General features: G+C 43.1%; 1 protein-coding gene across 2 annotated transcripts in view; it reads left to right on the top strand.

Moving 5' to 3' along the window:
- LOC137438949 (protein Niban 2) overlaps positions 1-23,308 on the top strand; it is a 163,203-nt gene that overhangs the window by 82,671 nt on the left and 57,224 nt on the right. For both annotated transcript variants that reach the window (XM_078767514.1, XM_078767515.1), the window contains exons 2-4: positions 604-734; positions 4,402-4,527; positions 20,922-21,024. In XM_078767514.1, the coding sequence (XP_078623640.1) occupies positions 604-734; positions 4,402-4,527; positions 20,922-21,024 (360 nt within the window). The remainder of the gene's footprint in view (positions 1-603; positions 735-4,401; positions 4,528-20,921; positions 21,025-23,308) is intronic.

Below are 23,308 nucleotides of genomic sequence, written 5' to 3'. Positions count from 1 at the left end.
AGGACGCAGCGACATGCTTATCCAGCGTATTCTCCTATATATATATATGTAACATTGAGGCAAAAGGAATAACATTGATATATATATATGTGTGTATATATATATATATATATATATATATATATATATATATATATATATATATATATATATATATATATATATATATATATACATACACATATTAAAAAAAAAAAAATTCAGGTGGAAATCATGAAAAAATGTGTGGGGTGGAGGGCTGCATAATAAAATGGCATAGATGATGATTATCCAAATTGCGGTAAACCTTGAGTAAGCAAACTCTCGATTATGCATCAAGGTCGTGAAGTGCTGAAACATTCTGTTCTGTTCTGAATCGATGTTGCCCATGATTGTGCCATAACAAACCTCGTGTACTTGCATCACTTTGTGTCCTACATGATATGCAACACTAAGTCTGTGTGTGTGCTCTTGACAACTCAGGTGAGTGACACGGACATAGAAACTTCCATTGTATTTTGCACACCGATTTTGCTCTGTGCATTAATGTCTTGTCCACTCTGGAAGTTGGACATATACATGCTCATGCTTATTATTTCTTCCACCTGTCTTCAAACGATGCAGAAAAGGCACAGTCGGTGTTGGATGGTTTTGCATCATACTACAGAGAGCAGTACCCTGTATGCGTGCTCGGTTTTGTGCGGAGGGAGGTTGAGGAGAGAGCCGACATACAACCACAACTACTGCACCGCAAGGTAGCATCTCTCTGATGAAAATCTTTAATCACAGTTTATCCACTGAAAGGTAAACAGAATCGACCACCGTATTCGTTGAGATGACAAAGCTGTTCTCCTTTCCCTCCCCACACTTTTTTTTTTTTTTTTTTTTTAAATACTTGATTAACAGATATGAAATAGAAGAGCAGCAGGGGTACAATAAGTTTTCCTGTTTGGTCAACACATGATCACATTTTTATTAGGATTTAGTTTTCTTTATAGGCTTTCTCGTGTGTGTGTGTGTGTGTGTGTGTGTGTGTGTGTGTGTGTGTGTGTGTGTGTGTGTGTGTGTGTGTGTGTGTGTGTGTGTGTGTGTGTGTGTGTGTGTGTTTTTGCAACTGCTTTTTCGATCAATGCAAAACGTCTAAAATAGGAGGGATTCTCCATGGAGAATATTTTATTGCTGACTTGGACGTCACAAGTCACATGGTATGGCAGCCATATTGCATAAAGGGGGAAACATTTTTTGACAGTTTCTCTGAAACCGCTGAACAAAAAAAAAATGAAACGGCATAATTATGTCATCAACTCCCCCATGTGGTATATAGTGTGATAAGGGTGATGTCATCAGTGAAGTGACATTCCAGCCATAATTGGTTGGATTGAAATATTTATCTGGAAAATTTAAAACTTCATATATCTGATCGATGACCCAATGTGAGTGAAGAATTAAATTTATGACATTCATGAAATTATGTCATGACATTCATGAAAAGCCCATGCCAAGGAACTATGTGACAATAATAGGGTGCATGGATGATATGGGTAAATGGGTTATTTATTTATTTGTATGCAGCCTGTGGCTTCTTGGCTGCATCATTTTCTGGGGGTGTGGCTGCACGACTGATGCAATGCCTCCTTACCAGCTAGCCGGTACTCGTTTTTCCGACCATGGAAGGATGACAGGCCGAGTTGACCCACGACGACAGGGGCTTGAACTCAAGACCCTCGGATTTTAAGCAAGCCACCTTAACGGTTAAGCCAACACCACGCTTATATGGACCATAATAGCAGTGGGCCATAATAGTAGCGTGTTCAGTTAATGATGGTATTTTTGTTCAGGAAGAATGTACGAGGCGAGACTATGTGCTCTACGAGTGCTGTTCTAGTTGTACATGTATTCCTGAGAGTAACATTTTGTGCCATCTTGGAATTTCCAAGCCCCTCTTCATAATCGGTAGAAGTAATTGTTCATAAAATATCCTGAGGTTGATAACCAAGCTTTTCAATTCAATTCGTTGTCCCAAGGCTGGTCTTTCATTATATGCTTACTTATTGGTGAGCAGCAGGATCTGCTTTATGCAATCTGCTCACTTTTTCTGGCTATCCCTTCTTATTTGTTTGTGACCAACGACAAAATGGTGTGTTGCAGATACTTCCTGTTGGTCAGAGTACATTTAGTAATAGCCAGTTGTGGTGCATGGTACCTGCACCATAACAGTCATGGTATTTGAATGTCCTATTTGTTAATTATGTGTGATTGCTTTAGTAAAAAAGAAGCAAAGTGAGTCATTAACAATTGAAAAGTCCCATACCTCTGATTTCGAAATGTATTCTTCTCTCATATGCAGCACCTGTCTGAGTAACATCACTTACTGAGGGGTGTGGCTGTGCTTCTGCATTGTCCCCTGTATGTTGGAGCAGGAAATTGTAATTTGGCCATGTTGTGGCGATACCCTTCACGAACGGCACCGTGGTATCTCATGTCCATTAACTAATGCAGGCAGACAGGTGCCCAGTTTAACCCCCATCTGAGGGATGGCACACACATTGATGCCTCATCCTCCCTGCTAAGCATGATGATAGTTTATAGCTGGGCTGGGTTCAAACCCCGGCGAGACAGCTCAGAGATGAGTGTACATACCTCTAGGCTAAGCTGCTGATCCACATTTCCAATTGAGGGTATTATTTCAGCACGGTATGACTTGGATTGCTTTCTCTTGTACTTAGAGATGATCCTTAAATAGTTGCTTTCTTCAAACGACATGTGCTGCAAAAGAGGCTTCAGTCAGCCGGCTTCGAGTCAGTTCTCGGCTAACATATTTCCAATATACAGGGAGTTCCATAAAGACCCTGACAACTTTGGTTGTTAATATTTTTAGAACCACAAAGGATACAACGATATCCTTTGGTTTATATGATACATAAACTCATAACGTTTTGTGCACACCGGCAATACACTTCAATTTGAGCTCTGTTTGTCACGTGCAGGACATCAAGGTGCCATGTTCGGCTCAGTATGTTTGCGTCCATCAGTGCACATGCAGTTGTAATCGAAGAACGAAGATCCTGCAAGTTTGCCACCTTGGTGTTGTGGACAACATCTTAGACAAACCCACACAGCCAAAAGTCAAGGGGGGGTTATGTCTGGTGATCATTGAGGCCAGGTGGTTGGTCTGTCTCGTCCAATCCAGCCACCAGGAAATTTTTCATTCAGGATGGCTTGAACGACTAAGGCTCAATAAGGGGGAGCGTTGTCCTGTTGAAAATGATATTGGGTTGCAGGTCTTCAATCTGTGGGGAGGCGAATCAACATGGTCATATAAATTATTGATGTCACTATATCCTCTGCAAACAAAAACAAACCCACCAAGTGGTCATGGAAAAAGCCACACCACACATTGACCTATGGACTGTCACCTATGTGTTCAATGACCACGTGGGGGTTTTCAAAGCCCCAGATATTCACATTGTGCCGGTTGACCTTCCCCGATATGTGAAAGCAAGCTTGGTCTGTGAACATGACCTTTTTCAGGCAATCTTCGTCATCCTCTGTGCGACTTTGCATTTCCAAGGCAAACACCTTGCGTTTTGGTCTGTCATTTGGTTTGAGTTCCTGCAGAATGTGCATCTTGTAGGCATAAAGCTTCCGTCTTTTATGCAAAATCCTGTGTTCGGTGATGGTTGGTAATCCCAGTTCTCTGAATGTGTTGGATTGATTTTCTGGGACTTTATTTAAATGATTCATGCACTCCAACGTCTGCTGCACTTGTCCTTGGTCGACCGCCACTTTTCTGTTTTTGACAATTTCCAGTCTCTTTAAATCTCTTGCACCACCCTGATACTAGTCCGCAATGGCGGATTCCTTCCATACATTGTACGAAAATTACGCTGAACTTGCATGATGCGTCTCGTCTCGATTAACCATTTGATGCACTGAGCTTTCGCCTGTGGAGTAGCCATTATATTTTATATTAAACCACCATACCTGAAAATAAAGAAAACTTTGAGTTGATGTATCATATAAAACAAAGGGTATCGTTGTATCATTTGAGGTACTAAATATATTGAGCAAAGTTGTACAGGTCTTTTGGCAACATCTCGTAGATTATTTTTGTTCAAATGGTGCTGAGTATATTGATGAACACATGTGATAAATTACTGTGGCTTATTTTTTTGGGAAGAGCTTTTGAATAAATAATGGCTTTTTCATTAAATTATTCGCTTGTTCAAATCTAATATTTTGGTCTCACTTAAACTGAATAAATAACAATGTGTGGTCAAGTAAATGAAATATAATCTGTGATTGAGCCTTGTTTTCAGCTTGGTGCTCAGTATCTAGAATGGATTTTATTATCTGGGTATCTTATATTAGTCAGATGTTCCCACTGGCTAAATATTGGTGCTGATGTACCTATGCTGACAGACACAGGTGCGAGACAAGATCCTTTTTGAGCGGAAACTCCTCCACACAGAAGATGGACGACGCTGGAAGGAGCGATATGTGTTGGTGCGCGATGATCACTCGATCCATGTGTACGACTCACGAGAGGTGAGGTTATATAGTGCTGCACGGCTTTTCTTAATGATGGATGCATTGCAGATACATTCAAAACTATCATAGAAAGGACAAACATAATCTTGCAGTCCAGTTAAGGAATCAGTATTTTGTCCTATTTCTGCTGCACATGCCGATTATACTGAGTGTGCACAGAGTACTCTTTGTGTTTGTCATAAACTGAGGACAAATAGTCAACTCCCCACCCCACCCCTTTGTTTTTGGGGTGTGTGTGGCCTTGTTCCTGATCTGGAAACGAGACTATTTTGGAATGTTTTTGCCTGGACATTTTCTCTGAAGAATCAACAAGTTCATGTTAAATTAGATAGTTAATAGAACACCTTACCCTATGCAGTGCTTTTCTATATACAATAATTCAATTTAAATGGAATAATCATTTTAAAGGTCAAATAAAAAAAAACTCCAGACATTTACCACTGTTCATGCAGTGTCATATACACCAGTAAACTCGATGCCTTCCCTTGGCCATTTGACCCATCATGCCTGTGCCACACCAACACCAGACCAAATACAGTGGAACCTTGACTTACGAGTTTAATCCGTTCCGTGACCGAGCTCGTAACTCAAATTGCTCGTATCTCAAATCAAATTTCCCCATTGAAATGCATTGAAATGCTATTAATCCGTTCCAGCCCGCCAAAAACCACACCAATTTTTTTTTAAATATACATTATATATAAAAATATCTCGCGCTTTATATTTCACCTGTATGCAGCATACAAGTTGGCAGGATGGCCTGGACTGGAGGTACGCACACTTGACTCTAAAGTCTAAACTGTCCAGCCTGGGTTTGAATCCCGACCCAGCTATAACCTGTCATGGGTGAATCACAGGCAGGGTGATTCATCAATGTGTGTACCGCTAAACTGGGCGCCCCGTTTGCGTCCCATTAGTTGTTGGATGTTAAGGATCTCACCGTGTTTTCCACAAAGAGAAGGCGAGCTATCGCCGGCACTCTGAACAAGTTGACGGCAGAGATACTGTACTTGCACGGCATGATAACCACGTGTCGCACGATCTCTTGTCATGGTCCACAAGATTATCACAGAGAGGTGCAGCTTCCAGCGTTTCGAGATCTGATCCAGGCCTATCCAACGAGACCGGTCCCAGCGTTCTAGGCCCGGTGGTTGTCTCAGACGGACCCGACAACGGCAGTGTTCGTTTTAACTCGATTCGATTCGAGCGCCGACGTGCCGGCGAACAAAACCGGTCATATCTTTTGAACGCGTGGCTCGATTTTTACAAAATAAACTTTTTCTTGAAGGTCTGAACCGTGCGCTCAAAACGATACCGAGTTTGACCCTGAGAGAGCCGTTTTGCGCCGGCAAAGGCGCCTTGTGTGACGTGAGGACCACGTCGTGCTGCATAGATTATCATAAATTATCATATCATTATCGGCGGCGTTATGTATCATTAGCGCTATACGACAGAGATACTGTACGTGCACGTCAAGATAACCACGTGACCGGAGCCCACCTGGCGGCGGAAACTCAAAATAACCGAAATGCGAAAACTAAAATGCAGCGCTATACTACGACAGAGATACTGTACATGCACGGCAAGATAACCACGTGACCGGAGCCCACCTGGCGGCGTAAACTCAAAATAACCGAAATGCGAAAACTAAAATGCAGCGCTATACTACGACAGAGATACTGTACGTGCACGGCAAGATAACCACGTGACCGGGTGGCGAAAGCTCGTAACTCGGATCTCGGCTCGCATCTCAAAGCAATAAACTGCCAGAGTGACGGCTCGTATCTCGAAAAACTCGTAAGTTGGGGCACTCGTAAGTCGAGGTTCCACTGTATATTAGTCAAAACAATGTGATTTAATTGGGGGGGAATTATGGGAGGAGTGGGGATGAGACAATGTGGCATGCTCATGGATATTCCAACGGTGCTAAAATAAAAATGGGGAAATATATTTATTTTTTATTTACATCTATAACGTGTGTGTGTGTGTGTGTGTGTGTGTGTGTGTGTGTGTGTGTGTGTGTGTGTGTGTGTGTGTGTGTGTGTGGTGTGTATCCTCCGTAACTCCAAAACCATGAAACCTAGCGGCCCTAAACTTTGCATGCATACTAAGGGAACTCCGAAGGAGTGCATGAATGAAAACTGGATGCTTGGATAAATTTAAACACCCCTTTTGAAGATAATTGATGGCTTACCTTATTTAAAGGCTTTATCCTGGGTCACCCCAACTTCACCTCGTCGGGGTGGTTCTAAGCCTCCATTTTGTTTCGGCTTATTCAAATGTGCCTTCCCTTGGAAATACGATCTGCTGTCACGGACTAATTACAGTATATAATCAAAATATGTGTTCGGGTTTGAGGAGCGGATCTCGTGGACTAAATAAGTGCTGAAATCTGAAAATTTTAATAAATCACCATTTCTTATAACTAAGTGTATTCACCAAGAGTTGCATTGTTTGCCCACTAACATGGAACGTGAGCTGTATTTGGACCATTTGTCTGTGTCGGTTGGAGAGTATTTCCTCAGAAGATTGAAGTAAGTGTTCTTTGTATCATCTATGCTCTTTAATCACATGGCTGAAATGGCAATTAAGATATGCCCGGTCATAGAAAACACGGCCCGGAGATGTCCAGAGACACTTTTCTTTTTTCTTTTGCTTTTTTTTTTTTTAGCAGATGAACACTTTCTTTCAGCAGTCGGAATTTATGCTAAGCTCAATTCCCCAGATTAAATTTTGAAATTTGGCTCAGGCCAAGAGATTTTATGGTTTATCGCATTTTTTTGCATTTAAATAAAGGCACAAACATCGCCCAGAGAGTTGTATGGGGGTGGACGGAGGTAAGCGTAAGGGGAGGGGAAGTGAAGGCAGCACCATAGAATATGGCACTATTTTTATTTAGGCCTTTATTACCGCCTCGGAAGTACACTGTAAAGAACTTGTGCACACGTTCACTTTGAAATGTGCATGTACACTTTCAGACACTCTATCACTTCTGTATTCTGAAAATATCACGATGTTCATTTTAAAACCACGTTAAAAAACTGAACAAGGTACGTTCCATTACAAGGGAAATAGTCATGATTAATATTTGAAATCTTTAATTTAAATATAAAAAAAACCTGTCCTTTTGTTGCCGTTTTGTATGTATACTGAATACTGAATGCTGTTGAGCTGTCCAGCGATATGTTCAGTTACCAAACAGCTTGCTAGCGCTTGCCAAGCTGGCCGTTCCTTATCAGCAGTTTTTAATGGAGATACAACAAGCGTAAAGTGGAGTTAAGCAATTGATTCATTCCAGAAAGGTAGTTAACCTGCGCTCACGAAGCGAAAAGCAGGGTTAGGCATTCGGTTACGTACATGCGTGCCTGCATTTTTAAAACTAATTTTCTCGGCAACCGTTGGTCCAATTGACACAAAATTTTACCATAGGAGCGCCTCTGCCTGTGTAATCTTTTTATTCATAATTATGACGTCATAGATCACGTGTTATGGATGCCAACTTGGAAAAACTGAAGAAAAAAAAACGTACCTCTTTCTCCAAAACTGCTCCATGGAAAAAATTGAAACATGACTCGTTATAAAGGACTCTGTATGGGGAATAAGTGTTGTTAACGATGACTGCATTGGTGCCTAAATTATTACGTCATAATTCGGCAGACAACACTTGGTCTGATCATTTTGAAATTTCTTCAGTATGATCTACGCAACAATGGTATTGGAGAATATAAATTTATGATGTAATCGCTCACGTGGTCTGGCAGCCATTATTGCATGAAAGAAAAGAACCCTTCAAAAACAGAAGAGTTCGCTTGCACCAACTTGACTGTACAGGGTAAGTATTCTATGAATACCATCTCGTAAAAGCTTTTCCCTATTATTAATACGAAACTTGGTAGATAGTTCACAAAACTTTGACTTGGTTTGGTTCTAACATTCCAATTGTCACCATTACACACCCTCTTCTTGCCTGCATGAGATTATTATTGTACACCGCTCCTTTCATATGACATCTCCAGGCACTGCATTATGTCATTGCTGGGCCCGCCAGTGACGCGTGCTGAAAGGGAGTACTCAGTTTTCACTCCGGTTGTTTGTTTTCTTGTTTGTCCGGGTGATATCTCAGCCATCCTTTGAGCTAGGAAGCTGAAATCCGAAACTTCCCCCTTGCCCCTTCCCCCTTACACTCCGAAACTTCCCCCTTGCCCCTCCACTCTTAAACTCCCCCCTTGCCCCTCCACTCCTGAACTCCCCCCTTGCCCTTCCCCTCCTAAACTTCCCCTTTGCCCCTCCCCTCCTAATCCCCCCCCTTGCCCCTCCACTCCTGATCTCCCCCCTTTCCCCTTCCCTCCAAAACTCCCCCCTTGCCCCTCCCCTCCTAAACTCCCCCCTCACTCCTCCCCTTCAAAACTCCCCCCCAATCCCTCCCATTCAATTCTCCCCCCATATCATTCCTCTCCAATTCTCTCTCCTCCCCCCTCCTCCTCCAAGCTGCCTCCTCCCCACTTCGTCTCCCTTCTATCTCATACCTCCACCCCCCCAAACCTTCTACTTTCCTCTGCCCCCCCCCTCAAACAACCCCTCACTGTGCCGCATCCCTTCACCAGCAAACCTTTCATCCTCCTCATCCTTCCCTTTCTTGGAACTCTTCTGCAACATCTGAAACACTATCAACTGCTCTCCCTACCTCCCCCTCTCATCCTTCATCTTACCCTACTCCTCCCCTCCCCTGTCCTGTACCCGATGCTCCCCCTCTCTCTTCATTAACGGTATGGACCTCAAACATCCGGGGCCTTCGCTCAAACCTGACTGATCTCTCCATACAGGTTGCTTCTGACAATCCAGACTTGATCTGCTTAACAGAGACTTTCCTCCTTCAAGATGTCTCTGATTCCTTAATATCTCTTCCTGGTTACTCCCTCCTCCGGTATGATAGACCTGAGCCTCGGCCTGGTGGTGGGGTGGCTATCTTTGTCAAAAACTCTCTTCCTCACTCTCCTTGCACTGCTCTCTTTCCTCCTCACCCGCAGGAGTACCTCTGGTTACGGCTTCCTCTCCGCTCCCACCTTTTGTTCATATGTGTTCTGTACCGTCCCCCAAACAGTGATGACTCCATCTACATTTCAATGTCTGACAACATGGACCAACTTCTATCCACTCATCCCAACTCTCTCTTCCTCATATGTGGTGACTTCAACTGTCATCATGCCACCTGGTTGGGTGTGGGTTCCTCTCTCACTAGTCATGGCACCTCAGCAAAGGACTTCTGTGACTCACTGGGATTGACACAATCTGTCAATTTCCCGACCCGGATCTCAGCCAATGGAGTATCTTCTCTTCTAGACTTGGTTATGACAAACTTCCCTGCTAATGTCTGCTGCTCTTCTTCTGCTCCAATCGGTTCTTCTGATCATGTGCTTGTCAAAGTGGACATCTCTCTGGCCATTCTCAGAGAGCCTCCTCAGCGTCGACGAGTCTGGCATTTCACTCAGGCCGACTGGGACGGTCTTCAAGCAGCCATCAATCGTCTGGATTGGTCTCCCATCTCCACTGCCTCTGACATCAATTCTTCCTGGGAATTCTTCCAAAGCAAACTGATCTCTCTCATGCACAGATTTATCCCATCTCGCCTTCAATTGTCTTACCCTTCCTCCCGTCCATGGTACACTGAATCTTGTGGTGAGGCAGTTGCCCTGAAACAACTTGCCTTTGCCTCTTGGAAGGCTAATCCAACTGAAGGAAATCTCAGTTCCTTCCACCAAGCTCGGAACAAGTGTGTGTCTACCCTCAGGAGTGCCAGGAAGCACTATCTCTCCTCACTCAAGAATGAACTCTCAAACCTGTCTCCTTCCTCCAAATCCTGGTGGCGTCTGGTCAAATCCGTTTCTGGTGTTTGTTCCCCCTCCATCCCCTCCCTTACCTCAAATGGCCACACAGTTGACATCGCACGTGACAAAGCCGAATGCCTCAACTCTGTGTTCGCCTCGAAATCCTTAGTCCCAAACCCATCTCTCTCTGTTCCCACCTTTCCCAGTCGAACCCAACTGCTCCTGGACTCTGTGTCCTTCTCTCCTGACAAGGTGGAGGAGTTTTTGTCAAACCTCGACTCTGATTCTGCAACTGGACCAGACGGCATCAGCCCACGGGTCTTAAAATCCTGCTCTGCCGCTCTATCTCACCCTCTCTCTGTTCTTTTCACCCTATCTTTTGCTCAAGGTCATCTGCCAGCATCCTGGAAATCAGCTAACATTACCGCTTTACACAAAAAAGGTGCAAAAACAGATCCTTGCAACTACAGACCAATCAGCCTGCTCCCAATTATCAGCAAAGTCATGGAATCCATCATTGCTTCGGATATGAAATCTTTCCTCTTCTCCAATGGCTTGATCTCTGATCATCAATTTGGTTTCAGACCAGGTCACTCTACTCTGGACATGCTGCTTCTGCTGTCTCAACAATGGATGGAGGTCCTCAATGCCAAACAGGAAATCAGAGCTGTCTCCCTTGACATATCAAGGGCCTTTGATACGGTCTGGCACCCAGCTCTGCTCACCAAACTCTCCTCCTATGGTATCCATGGAAATCTCCATGCATGGCTTGCGGACTTCCTCTCTGGTCGTAGTCAACGTGTGGCCCTGAATGGATTTCTCTCATCTCCCCTTCCTGTTCAGGCTGGAGTTCCCCAAGGAAGTGTGCTGGGCCCTGTGCTTTTTCTGGTCTTTATCAATGATCTCTCTGACTCTCTGGAAAATCCTCTCTATCTCTGCTGATGACTCCACTCTCTGCCGCTCCATTCCTCTTCCCTCAGATCGGCAGTCTGCAGCCTCCTCACTCTCTGAAGACCTGGACAAAATCACAGACTGGTCAAACAAGTGGAACATGTCTTTCAATCCTGCCAAATCTCACTCTCTTACTATGTCTCTCCGAAAAGATCGACTGGACAACCCTCCCATCTACTTTCTCAACAATCCTCTCCAAGAAGTTCTGTCACTCAAGCTTTTGGGTCTCACTATCTGCCATGATCTTTCTTGGGAAAACCACATTTCCAAGCTGGCCTCCAAAGCCAGTCGCCGACTGGGCATCCTCCGTCGTGCGAAGTCCTTCCTCGGCACACCTGAGCTCCTCACCACTTACAAGGCTTTCATCCGCAGCTCAATGGAATACTGTTCTCCCCTATGGGCTGGTGCTCCTGCCTCACACCTGGCTCGGCTTCACGCTGTTGAATCCAAAGCTTTCAAAATCATTGGAATCTCCCGCGATGAAGCTATCTCTGAGGGCCTTTCACTCACTCACCGCAGGCAGGTAGGTGGTCTTTCTGTCTTCTACCGACTCCTCTCCGGCCTTGCTCCCCCAGCTCTCTCTGTGCTCTGTCCCCCAAATATTCCTACAGGTCGCACAAGATCTGCCAGCAACCCTCTGATGGTTAAACTGCCGAAATCTCGGCTCTCTGCTCACCTTCACTCTTTCATTCCTCTTTTCTCCCGCCTGTGGAACAAACTCCCACACTCCCTTCAATCCCTCTCCTCCCTCCAGGTCTTTAAAACAGCTGTTCACCACCATCTCTTATCTTCCCCCATCCATAACCTTGATCTTTTCTACCCCCACTAATTCACCCCAGATCCACCTTGTTTGAAATTCCAACTTATTTCCTGGAAATCCTGGCAGTGTCCATATGTTTATACCTCTCCCACCCCCCCCCCCCCCCTTCACATGCCTCCCCCCCTTCACATGCCTCCCCCCCCCCTTCACATGCCTCCCCCCCAAAGCCCTCTCCCACCCACAGATCTCTCGATGTCTCCATGTCTCTCGGTCCCTGCTCTCAAATGTTGTGTTTGTGTCCTTCCCCCTCTCTCCCCATCTTGTCTACCGCTCCCGATGTTATTTGTTTTATGTGTCTGTTTGTCTTTCTGTGTGATTAATGTTCGCTCTTTCACGAGCCTCGATCTTGTATACAAAAAAAAAAAAAATAAAAAAATAAAAAAATTTAGTCATAATAGTGAGTAAGTGCTTTAGCAAAAACTGTATTTTTTGTTTTTTTTATTAATAAATTACTTGATGAGTTACTTAATTATTATCGATTAATTAAGTACTGATTTATTTCCTTTCTCATCTGGACAATATCTCTTTTGATATTGAACCTTTTGAGCTAGGCAGCTGATATTTGAACACGACAATGACCAAGTGATGTGGCTATAAAGGATATTTTTATTTACTAGCAACGGTACCCGCCCTATGGGCCGGGCTTCAATTGGGAGGCCCAAATGAAAAGGCAAAATGTCAGAAATTGAAGGCTTTTTTTTATTTTAAACGATTCATATAAACATCCGTTAAATCATATCACACGGAAATCATCAAATCAGTGATGTGGTTTTTTTATTGAAATTCTAAAAATACTTTTTAGATTTTGATGATTTGCGTGTGATATTTAACGGATGTTAAAATAAATCGCGCCTCCCAATTGAAGCCCCGCCCTTAGGGCGGGTACCGTTGCTCGTCTTATACAATGGCGATACAACAATTTTTACCGCTTTGCTTTGAAGAACGGGAATAAAGGGGGAGGAGCGTGTTAATATGTCTGGTTGAAGGCTTTGGGTGGTGAGGGGGCTTGAAGCCAGATTTTAATTTTACAGCCGCCATATTGGTGCTTGCCGTCACTGCGATGCCAAGCGAAAGACGCCTAAGAGCTGTCACATTCACAATTGCTACTATGTTTGAGTATGTACTCCCTATACATGTACCAAATTCCCGATACGTGAAACTGTACTAAATAAACAGATAAAAGGATTTTGAGCCGATAGGTGTTACGTCCTTGGCAAGATCGATGGAGACAGCGATCTGTTAGCGTATTCACCGCCCAAATAGCTATGTGGAATTCTCTCGAAGAGATTAAATGTCGTTTGAACTTTGGCCGAGGTCATTATTTACTTTTAATGATGTTTATATACGAATGATGTTTATATTGGTTTTGGGTCGTCCTTTCCGCATATCTCGTGGGATTGTGAGTTGGAGAGACGGCCGTGATGGCGGGGAGCGAGGGGGTTGGAATTCTCTCAAGCAGGAATTCAACCCGTGTCCTTATAAAAGGTCTTTGTCCGAGGTCACCGAGTTCGATCGGTGCAGCTGTTTGTGTGGCACCCAGGAAAACAACATCGTCACAATGAACGTTATGTGAACGCGAATGTTATGCGGGAGTCCAAACCTGAGAATCCTGGAGACCAAAGCTGAAATTGAAAAAACTAAATAGCCTATTTTACTCCTGGAGATCCCAGGATTGCCGACCCAAAATATCGTTACGATCAGTTCAGCAGTTTTTTCGGTACCTTCGAACGGACAGACGGACGGACATTTGGTGAATTATAGTAAGATTGATTAATCTTAATTATTCGATTAATGACTTGATTAATTTTTTTAATTACAGATTCAGCTGAAACGGTGGTGGTTTTGGTATTCTATTAGCCAATTGATTAATAATTTAATTATTTTACGATTATTATTTATTTATTTTCGTTATTAATCACTTCCTTATTTTCTGTCATCTGGGCAATATCTCAGGCACCTTTTGAGCTAGGAAGCTGATATTTGAACATGACAGTGACCAAGTGATGTGGCTATAAAGGATATTTTTGATTTATTGATAAATGAATTAATCAATTTATTATTTATTGATAAATGAATTAATTATTTCATTTCTGATTAATTTATTGAATAAATTTTCAAAAAGTTACAGCTTCAGGTTGAAACACTGGTGGTTCATGAAACACTCTTAGCCAATTGGTTAGGAAATTATTTTCCGATCATTATTGATTGATTTTAATTACGCAATTGATCAATCAATTATTGTACACCTCTCCTTCCCAATACCGTCTCTATGTGCTGCACGGCGATACCATGCTGGAGGATATTTATTTATTTGGCATGGGGTAGGTGTTCTTTGAATGTATCTGTACTTGTATGAGTATATGATAATTTTTCCAATCATGATTTATTTTTGAGCTTCATAAAATCTTCTGCCAGAATCAGGAAAATAGTGGGTGGGCTGAAATGTGCATCATGCTAGTGGAATTGCTTCAATACATTTCTTATTGAAGCACCATATTATGCCACAAAATGTCATTTTATTTCTAACATTTCTTGTTGTTTCTGCCTTTCTAAAAACGAATGCTATGATTTTCTGTAAACACAGTCAGCATCTGTGTGTTTGATTCTACTAACCGAGCTGTCTGTTTCCTTAACCCCGTACTTATGTTGCACTAAAACTAAATCGATGCCAGATTCCACACACACCCTGCTGTCAAAACTACATTTTCTTTTTCTGTCATCAACATTGTCTTTATATCTGTTTTGCTTTGGAGATGTCATAGGTTGTAACAATTCCAGATTACTCTGTAATGTCTTTTGTTATCAGTTGTGATGTTTTCATGTATTTGTCTGCACTGCCTTCCCTTATTAGTCCCATACCCGGAGGGGACTATAGGTTTGCTCTCTGTCTGTCTGTCTGTCCCACCTTTGGTTTTCTGCATTTTTTCCAAAACCCTTTAACATATTCAACGGAAACTTGGTACACGGCTTGGTACATGTTTCGCCAATTTTTCACCGAGTTATGCCATTTCGGTTGGAAGGAGAACACATTGGGACCGTCAGGGACATGTATAGCAAAGCAATTCTCCTTGTCGTATCTGTCCTTATCCTCATGTCCATGTCTGTTAGAAGCTCTTGCGGGAGCAAGTATACTTGAAAATGAACAACCTTAGAACACCCCCCCCCCCCCCTTCCCACGCCTCCTCCCCCCAAGCCCTCTCCCTCCCACACATCTCCCTGCTCTCAAAAGTTATGTTTGTGTGCTTCCCCTTCTCTCCCCATCTTGTCTTCCACTCCCGCTTTTTATATATTTTGTTTGTCTGGTTGATTTGTTTGTAAAATATATGTTAGCTCTTTCACGAGCCTCGATTCAGTATACAAAAAAAAAACACTTGCATGATGCAGGGACATTGATGTACTATATGGGAATTTAATCTTTGTTCACTGCAAAGTCCGCAACTCATGCCCAAGTCACATTTGAGATGCAAAATTGTGTGACTTGCGACTTGACTAAATTTACTTGAGACTCGAACTTGGAACTTGGTGTCTGGGTACTTGTTACTTGTGTTTATAATCACTTATTGACGATGTTTGGAAAATAATTATTGAATAAACATTGAGTTACAACAGCGTTTAAAATAAATGGTAAACGATTTTCCATCATGGACGTGCACGGCTTGGTCAATAACGACACATACCTTGGACATGCATACTGTACATGTTCTGTGTGCCAGAGCTCATATCTGCTGGGTTGCATACTGTTCACCAGTAACACTAAGGTTAAAGGGATTGGCCACTGTTCAGACAGCACACCATGTCCAAGTAACAAGCACCAGTCTTACTAATGTGTCTTTCTGTGAAAAACCTAATTCAAAACATTGACATTCCTTCTGCGGGAAACTTGACCCCGAATCAGTAACCTCATGCACATCCTGCTCAAGCTTCATCAGTAATTGTAAATTATATCATGACTTATTTTTTAATAGGAAGACATAAAATATATTTGGATCTTAAAGGCCAACAATTTAAGTTTAAGACAAGTTCTACATTTCATTTTTACGTGCATAATAAATATACAGAAGTAAATTATTAAATCTCCTTACCTGTTCCACATTGAATGCCTTGGTTCTACTTACTTGTAAACCATTTGATTAGTCTCATGTACATTTGTTCAAGTTGCTGCACTATATATGAGAAATAAATTTAACAAAATTTTTTTTTGCTGAGAACAAAGCAAAAAATGTTATTGTATGAAGTTGACAAATAAAAACTTAAGTGAAACAGCTTTTCAGAACATACATTGCTGGAAATGAAGCCTTGTACATCTTGATTCCTTTGTAGCTTGTACTCCAAGGTTGATATCGTAAATGTGGGAATCAACACGAGTTGAAGTAATACGATGGTGACTTGAGAATAGGCTAGAGACTTGCCCTCAAAGGCTAGAGACTTGCCCTCCAAGGCTAGAGACTTGCCCTCCAAGGCTAGAGACTTGCCCTCCAAGGCTAGAGACTTGCCCTCCAAGGCTAGAGACTTGCCCTCAAAGGCTAGAGACTTGCCCTCAAAGGCTAGAGACTTGCCCTCAAAGGCTAGAGACTTGCCCTCAAAGGCTAGAGACTTGCCCTCAAAGGCTCGAGACTTGCCCTCAAAGGTTCGAGACTTGCCCTCAAAGGCTAGAGACTTGCCCTCCAAGGTTCGAGACTTGCCCTCAAAGGTTCGAGACTTGCCCTCAAAGGCTAGAGACTTGCCCTCAAAGGCTAGAGACTTGCCCTCAAAGGCTCGAGACTTGCCCTCAAAGGCTCGAGACTTGCCCTCAAAGGCTAGAGACTTGCCCTCCAAGGCTAGAGACTTGCCCTCCAAGGCTAGAGACTTGCCCTCCAAGGCTAGAGACTTGCCCTCCAAGGCTAGAGACTTGCCCTCCAAGGCTAGAGACTTGCCCTCCAAGGCTAGAGACTTGCCCTCCAAGGCTAGAGACTTGCCCTCCAAGGCTAGAGACTTGCCCTCCAAGGCTAGAGACTTGCCCTCCAAGGCTAGAGACTTGCCCTCCAAGGCTAGAGACTTGCCCTCCAAGGCTCGACACTTGCCCTCAAGTTGGTTCACAGTGTCATAAAGTCATCAGGTTATTTCGTACCAGCAAAACTGTTTTTAAAACTCCTTTTTAGAATTTTTGCATTCCCTCGATGGAGCTTAATGGTAACAAATTTCCTCTTGTAAATATCAAAGCATGCCATTTCTTCGATGATATGATATAATATATTTGGAATATTGTGTATTCTTATCAGTGTTAGCTTGGAAAGAGTTAGATTGAGCCAAAACCATTGATTTTGATTGTAGCTTCTGTTACTGAATGTTCCTGGAAAGGACCCTGTTTAGTTGTTTGTGCCATCATTATGGACATTTAGAGTTACTGGCATAGCACCACATGTGCTTTCCTTCATTTGTTACTTTAGCAGCTTGGCTTGTGCCAAATAAGGCAAGAAAACTTACATCGCTTAACCTGGGTGGGAGGAACTTTGCAGCTCCAATTATACTTACACTTTTCAGGCCTGGGGCCAGCTGCTTTCTCCACCAGGGCAGTCACATCTGTGGAGCCTGCGGCAATGTTGGAGTTAGTAAAAAGGAGGGGAAGTTTTTAGTGTGGCAGTGGATGGGCCAGCGTGGGTGCAGATATAATTTGCCTGGCGAGGCTATAATTTATTGAGTTGAGTGGTCTTCACTTGGAAGTTTGCAATAATGATGCAGGATTGGGGTTCAAATTGGATCTTCTGTTTAGTAACGTTGTTATCTACGCCACCAAAAGTAGATGGAGGTTATGTCTTCAACCCTGGCTGTGTCTGTCTGTCTGTGTCTCTGTTTGTCTGTTTATGAACAGGATGTCTCAAAATGTTGTGGACAGATTCGGATGAGTTGTGGTGGAGATGTTGGGTATATGACGATGTTGAAATGATGAGCTTTTGGTGAATATTTGGGTCTGGGTCTGGATCCAAATTTTTTTTTGTGATTCTTTAACATTGAGAGATAGGGCATAAATGGTGTGTGTGTGTGTGTGTGTGTGTGTGTGTGTGTGTGTGTGTGTGTGTGTGTGTGTGTGTGTGTGTGTGTGTGTGTGTGTGTGTGTGTGTGTGTGTGTGTGTGTGTGTGTGTGTGTGTGTGTGTGTGTGTGTGTGTGTGTGTGTGTGTGTGTGTGTGTATAACACATATACATGTGTGTGTATATATATATATATATTTTATATATATATCTATATATATATAAAACACAGTTTGTGTGTGCGTGTGTGCTTACGGGTTAAAGTTCTTGCTTTAGGTGGAGAAATATGTTTGAGGTTTACAATTTAAATAAAGTTGAATATGGGATGTTGTAAAATTAACATCATTTACAACAATCCTTTAAATTATTTAAGTTTAGGAACAACCGATACTGTACAATTGAGTGTGTGTGTGTGTGTGTGTGTGTGTGTGTGTGTGTGTGTGTGTGTGTGTGTGTGTGTGTGTGTGTGTGTGTGTGTGTGTGTGTGTGTGTGTGAAAGAGAGGGATGGAATTGTAAGGAACAGAAATGAAAAAACGAGATGTGTGTGTGTGTAATGTTACCGATAGACTCCGAAACGGAGAGCCTCACGTGCTTGATATTTGGCATAGACATGGCCATTGAGCCTGGGACGAACATGGCTGAGACCATATTTGACGAGATCCATATTTTTTATACATATTTACGTCAGCGCATTTCAGCGAAGTACCCGCTAATCTCAGCCGGTGCCAGAGTTCGCTGATTCGCTCAGAGCGATCACGTGATGTTCCATCCCGTCACACGTCACACGTTTGCACGTAATTCAGGGCGAAAAGCGATTACGGTTTTTCACCTTTATGCGACCGTGTTTTGTGTCGATTTTGTGCGATATGAATTAAATTTTAATTCATATTTCGTGTTTACGAATTCGAATACGAAGGATTTCCCCTTTCAATTTCGAATACGAATCAAATACGAGCTTGAGTCGAGAGGGCGAATGTACGGGTTGGGAATGTACGGGTCTCCCCTCCCCCACCCGGCAATGCCGGGTACTTCTGCTAGGATCACGTGATGTTCCAACTTTGCCGCCATAATCTCACAGTTATGCGTTCGCACGTAATTCAGTTTTTCCACATTTCAGCGAGGAACATTGCCATTCACACCACATAGGTTTTTGGTCACTTTCATCTGATATTTGTGATTTATTTCAAACAAACTGAATTCTCCCCTCCCCCTCCCCTCCCCCCCTTCCCTCCCCCTCCCCTTCCCCCTCCCCCTCCCCTCCCCTTCCCATCCCCTCCCCTCCCCTCCCCCCTCCCCCCTCCCCTCCCCCTCCCCTCCCCTCCCCCCTCCCCCGCCCGGCAATGCCGGGTACTTCTGCTAGTATATATATATATATATAACACAATATGTCAAAAAGTTGTGGACACATTCGGACGAAACTTTGACGATAGGTTGGGTGTGTGACGAGGAAAGATTCATTCAATTTTGGTGAAGTTTCGAATCTGATTCCAGATCGGAGAATTTTTGAAAGTGATTCTTCACCATTGAGTGATGGGGTGAAAAATTCTATATAGCATGATATTTCAAAAAGTTGTGGACAGGTTATGACAAAACTTGGTGGACAAGTTGGTTCGGTAACAAGAAAAATCCTATTGGATTTTGGTTCAGGTCCGAATCCAGAGCCGGCCTATCATTGGGATACAAAACGTGAACTGTTCAGCCTGGTGGAGATATGAGCTCTACCAAGTGCCGTCCTAGTTTGGAATGTTTCTACTTTTATTTCTCAGATGTAAATGTTGGAGCTCGCAGTCTTTGTTTTTAAGACCATAGTTTGTTTGTTTGGTGTTGGGGTAATGTTTTTAGATATATGGTGTACTATCGACTATCGAAATTTTGCATTTACTTTTTCACTTTCATGGTGAACTATCGACTGAGACGAATGGAATAAATGTCGAGTTGTACATTTTATTCGTTGCGGATGGATGACGGGATCTCTATAATTTTGTAGGATGGACGGCCATACAGTAAGAACAACAACAACAACAACATCAATCCCTTGACAGAATAACTATAAAGGCCCACCCACTGAATGTTGTGATGTTATCCAGCATGGTGAAAACTTTGATGTATTTTTTTTTATTGGGCCAAACAGAATAAAAACATGAGTTGAATGTCCTTTGTGAATGTGAATGTCCTTTGAAGCAGAATTAGTATCCCATTAAGCTTTGTGAAGATGTGTGAAGGGATGAGAGATCAGAAACTGAAAGCGATAGACAAAACAAGCACCAGCGTTTATTTCAATAGATTTAGTCCTTTTCATGTTAGAATCATTTTCTATTTTTGGATGTTCCAAGATTACTCTTTTGGCAGTTTAAGGAAAAAAAAAAAAACATTCTTGACAATTTAAAAAATGTTTGATTTGTTTTTTGTTATTTTTGTTATGTTCAACATCACTATTCAGATACAATTTATTTTTCCAGTAACAACAAATTATATCAAACAAGAAAACTGTGTAGTAAATGTTTGTGCAAAATATGCTGTTTCATGTAGTTGAATAAAAATAGCTGTGGCATGTATATTTGCGGTGAATGTAACCCTTTGGTGACACGTGTCACTGGTTGAATTTAATTTCCTATATATTGATTCAAATATGATTATTCATCAATTTGATTCTATAGCTGTGTTAATCTGATTCAGGAATATGAAATGGAGATTTTTTTGATTTTAAATAGTTTCATCAATTGCATCGATGCAGCCAGGATGGTATTGCATGTTATAATGCTGTGTTGTATACCTCATGTTTGGCAGCGAATGAGCAAGTTACGACTGAGCATTGGTGCTGCAGGCTATTGCGTACTCTCATCCTTTGACGACTACACTGCTCTCCTAGATGCAGCTTTTGATGCCAAAGGTGGGGCCTGCAAGGCAGTTTGTCCTTTTACAGTTACATGGCGTGCCAACAAAAAAAAACGCCAAACCCATAAAAAATTCCCAATACATTTTCATACTAAGTTGCATAAAACTTTAGGAATGTGCAACATTTTGTGTACCAAATATCAAAACCGTAACTTGTAAGACTTTAGTTTGGCACTATGTCAATAACATTTTCCAAATGTCCACCTCTGCACGGAATACTGATTTGAACACGACAGATAAAATTGTTGTCCCCCGTCGCACCGCGGAGCGAAAGGGGGACTATGGTTTTCCCTGCGGGTGTGCGTGCGTGTGCGTGTGCGTGCGTGTGCGTGCGTGTGTGTGCGTAAGCGAAGGACCGCATTCGAATTTGGTGTGTGGGTGCAACCCACGTCAAAATCCAAGATGGCCGCCGCCATGTATGTCTGACGCCATGTATGTCTGAACCTTGTGAGCGGAATATCTTAAAATAAGCGAAGTACCAACTTCTAATCTGGTGTGTGGGTGTATCTAGGCATAAGGAAGAAAGCTATTGAAAATTGGGTCGCCACGTCAAAATCCAAGATGGCCGGCACCACATGTCTTTTTTTTTTCTTTTCTTTTTTTTGTGTGTGTACAGAGTCGAGGCTCGTGAAAGAGCTAACATTTATCAAACAAGCAAACAAAGTATATAAAAAGGGGAGCGGTCGACAAGATGGGGAGAGAAGGGGAGGAAGCACACAAACACAACATTTGAGAGCAGGGACATCGGGAGATGTGTGGGAGGGAGAGGGCCTGGGGGGAGGCAGGATAGGTATAAAACGCAAGGACACCAAGGACTTCCAAGAAAGAGGTCGGCACCTCAAAAAAGTGGATTTGGGGTGAAATTAGCGGGGGTAGAAAAGATCAAGGTTTTGGATTGGGGAAGATAAGAGATGGTGGGGAACAGCCGTTTTAAAGACCTGGAGGGAGGAGTGGGATTGAAGAGAGTGAGGGAGTTTGTTCCAGAGGTGGGAGAAACGAGGAATGAAGGAGTGAAGGTGAGCAGAGAGTCTTGATTTTGGCAGTTTAACCATAAGAGGGTTGCAGGCAGATCTTGTGCGACCTGTAGGAATATTTGGGGGACAGAGCCCAGAGAGAGCTGGGGGAGCAAGGCCGGAGAGGAGTCGGTAGAAGACGGAAAGACCACCAACCTGCCTGCGGTGAGTAAGTGAAAGGCCCTCGGAGATAGCGTCATCGCGGGAGATTCCAATGATTCTGAACGCTTTGGTTTCAACAGCGTGAAGTCGAGCTAGGTGTGAGGCAGGAGCACCAGCCCAGAGAAGAGAGCAGTACTCCATTGAGCTGCGGATGAAAGCCTTGTATGTGGTGAGGAGCTCAGGTGTGCCAAGGAAGGACTTCGCACGACGGAGGATGCCCAGTCGGCGACTGGCTTTGGAGGCCAGCTTGGAAATGTGGTTTTCCCAGGAAAGATCATGGCAGATAGTGAGACCCAAAAGCTTGAGTGACAGAACTTCTTGGAGAGGATTATTCAGAAAGTAGATGGGAGGGTTGTCCAGTCGGTCTTTTCGGAGAGACATCGTAAGAGTGTGAGATTTGTCAGGATTGAAAGACATGTTCCACTTGTTTGCCCAGTCTGTGATTTTGTCCAGGTCAGCAGAGTGAGGAGGCTGCAGACTGCCGATCTGAGGGATGAGGAATGGAGCGGCAGAGTGTGGAGTCATCAGCAAAGAGATAGAGTGGATTTTCAAGAGAGTCAGAGAGATCATTGATGAAGACGAGAAAAAGCACAGGGCCCAGAACACTGCCTTGTGTCTGAACCTTGTGAGCGAAATATCTTGAAAAATAAGCGAAGTACCAACTTCTAATCTGGTGTGTGGGTGTATCTAGGCATAAGGAAGAACGCTATTGAAAAGTGGGTCGCCACGTCAAAATCCAAGATGGCCGCCACCATATATATATATATATGTCTGATCCTTGTGAGCGAAATAGCTTGAAAAATAAACGAACTGCTAACTTCTAATCTGGTGTGTGGGTGTATCTACGCATAAGGGAGAACGCTATTGAAAATTGGGTCGCCACGTCAAAATCCAAGATGGCCACCTTGCATCTTCCACTTTGTCAACTTCCATCACTTCACCGACGGGGGACCTAGGCGTAACGCTTGTTGATTATGTGCTGACAATCGGCAAGTGGTATGGACCTACCTTTCTATGTGATTGCTTGTTTCAGCTCAGACACTTCTAGGATGATCCTTGTACACCTTGTCTTTGAGATGTCACCACAGATAAAAATCTGGAGAA

The sequence above is a fragment of the Myxine glutinosa genome, chromosome 13 (assembly GCF_964187855.1).
Source record: "Myxine glutinosa chromosome 13, kmMyxGlut1.1, whole genome shotgun sequence".
Lineage (NCBI taxonomy): Eukaryota > Metazoa > Chordata > Myxini > Myxiniformes > Myxinidae > Myxine > Myxine glutinosa.
This window is presented reverse-complemented; position numbering and strand designations above follow the sequence as displayed.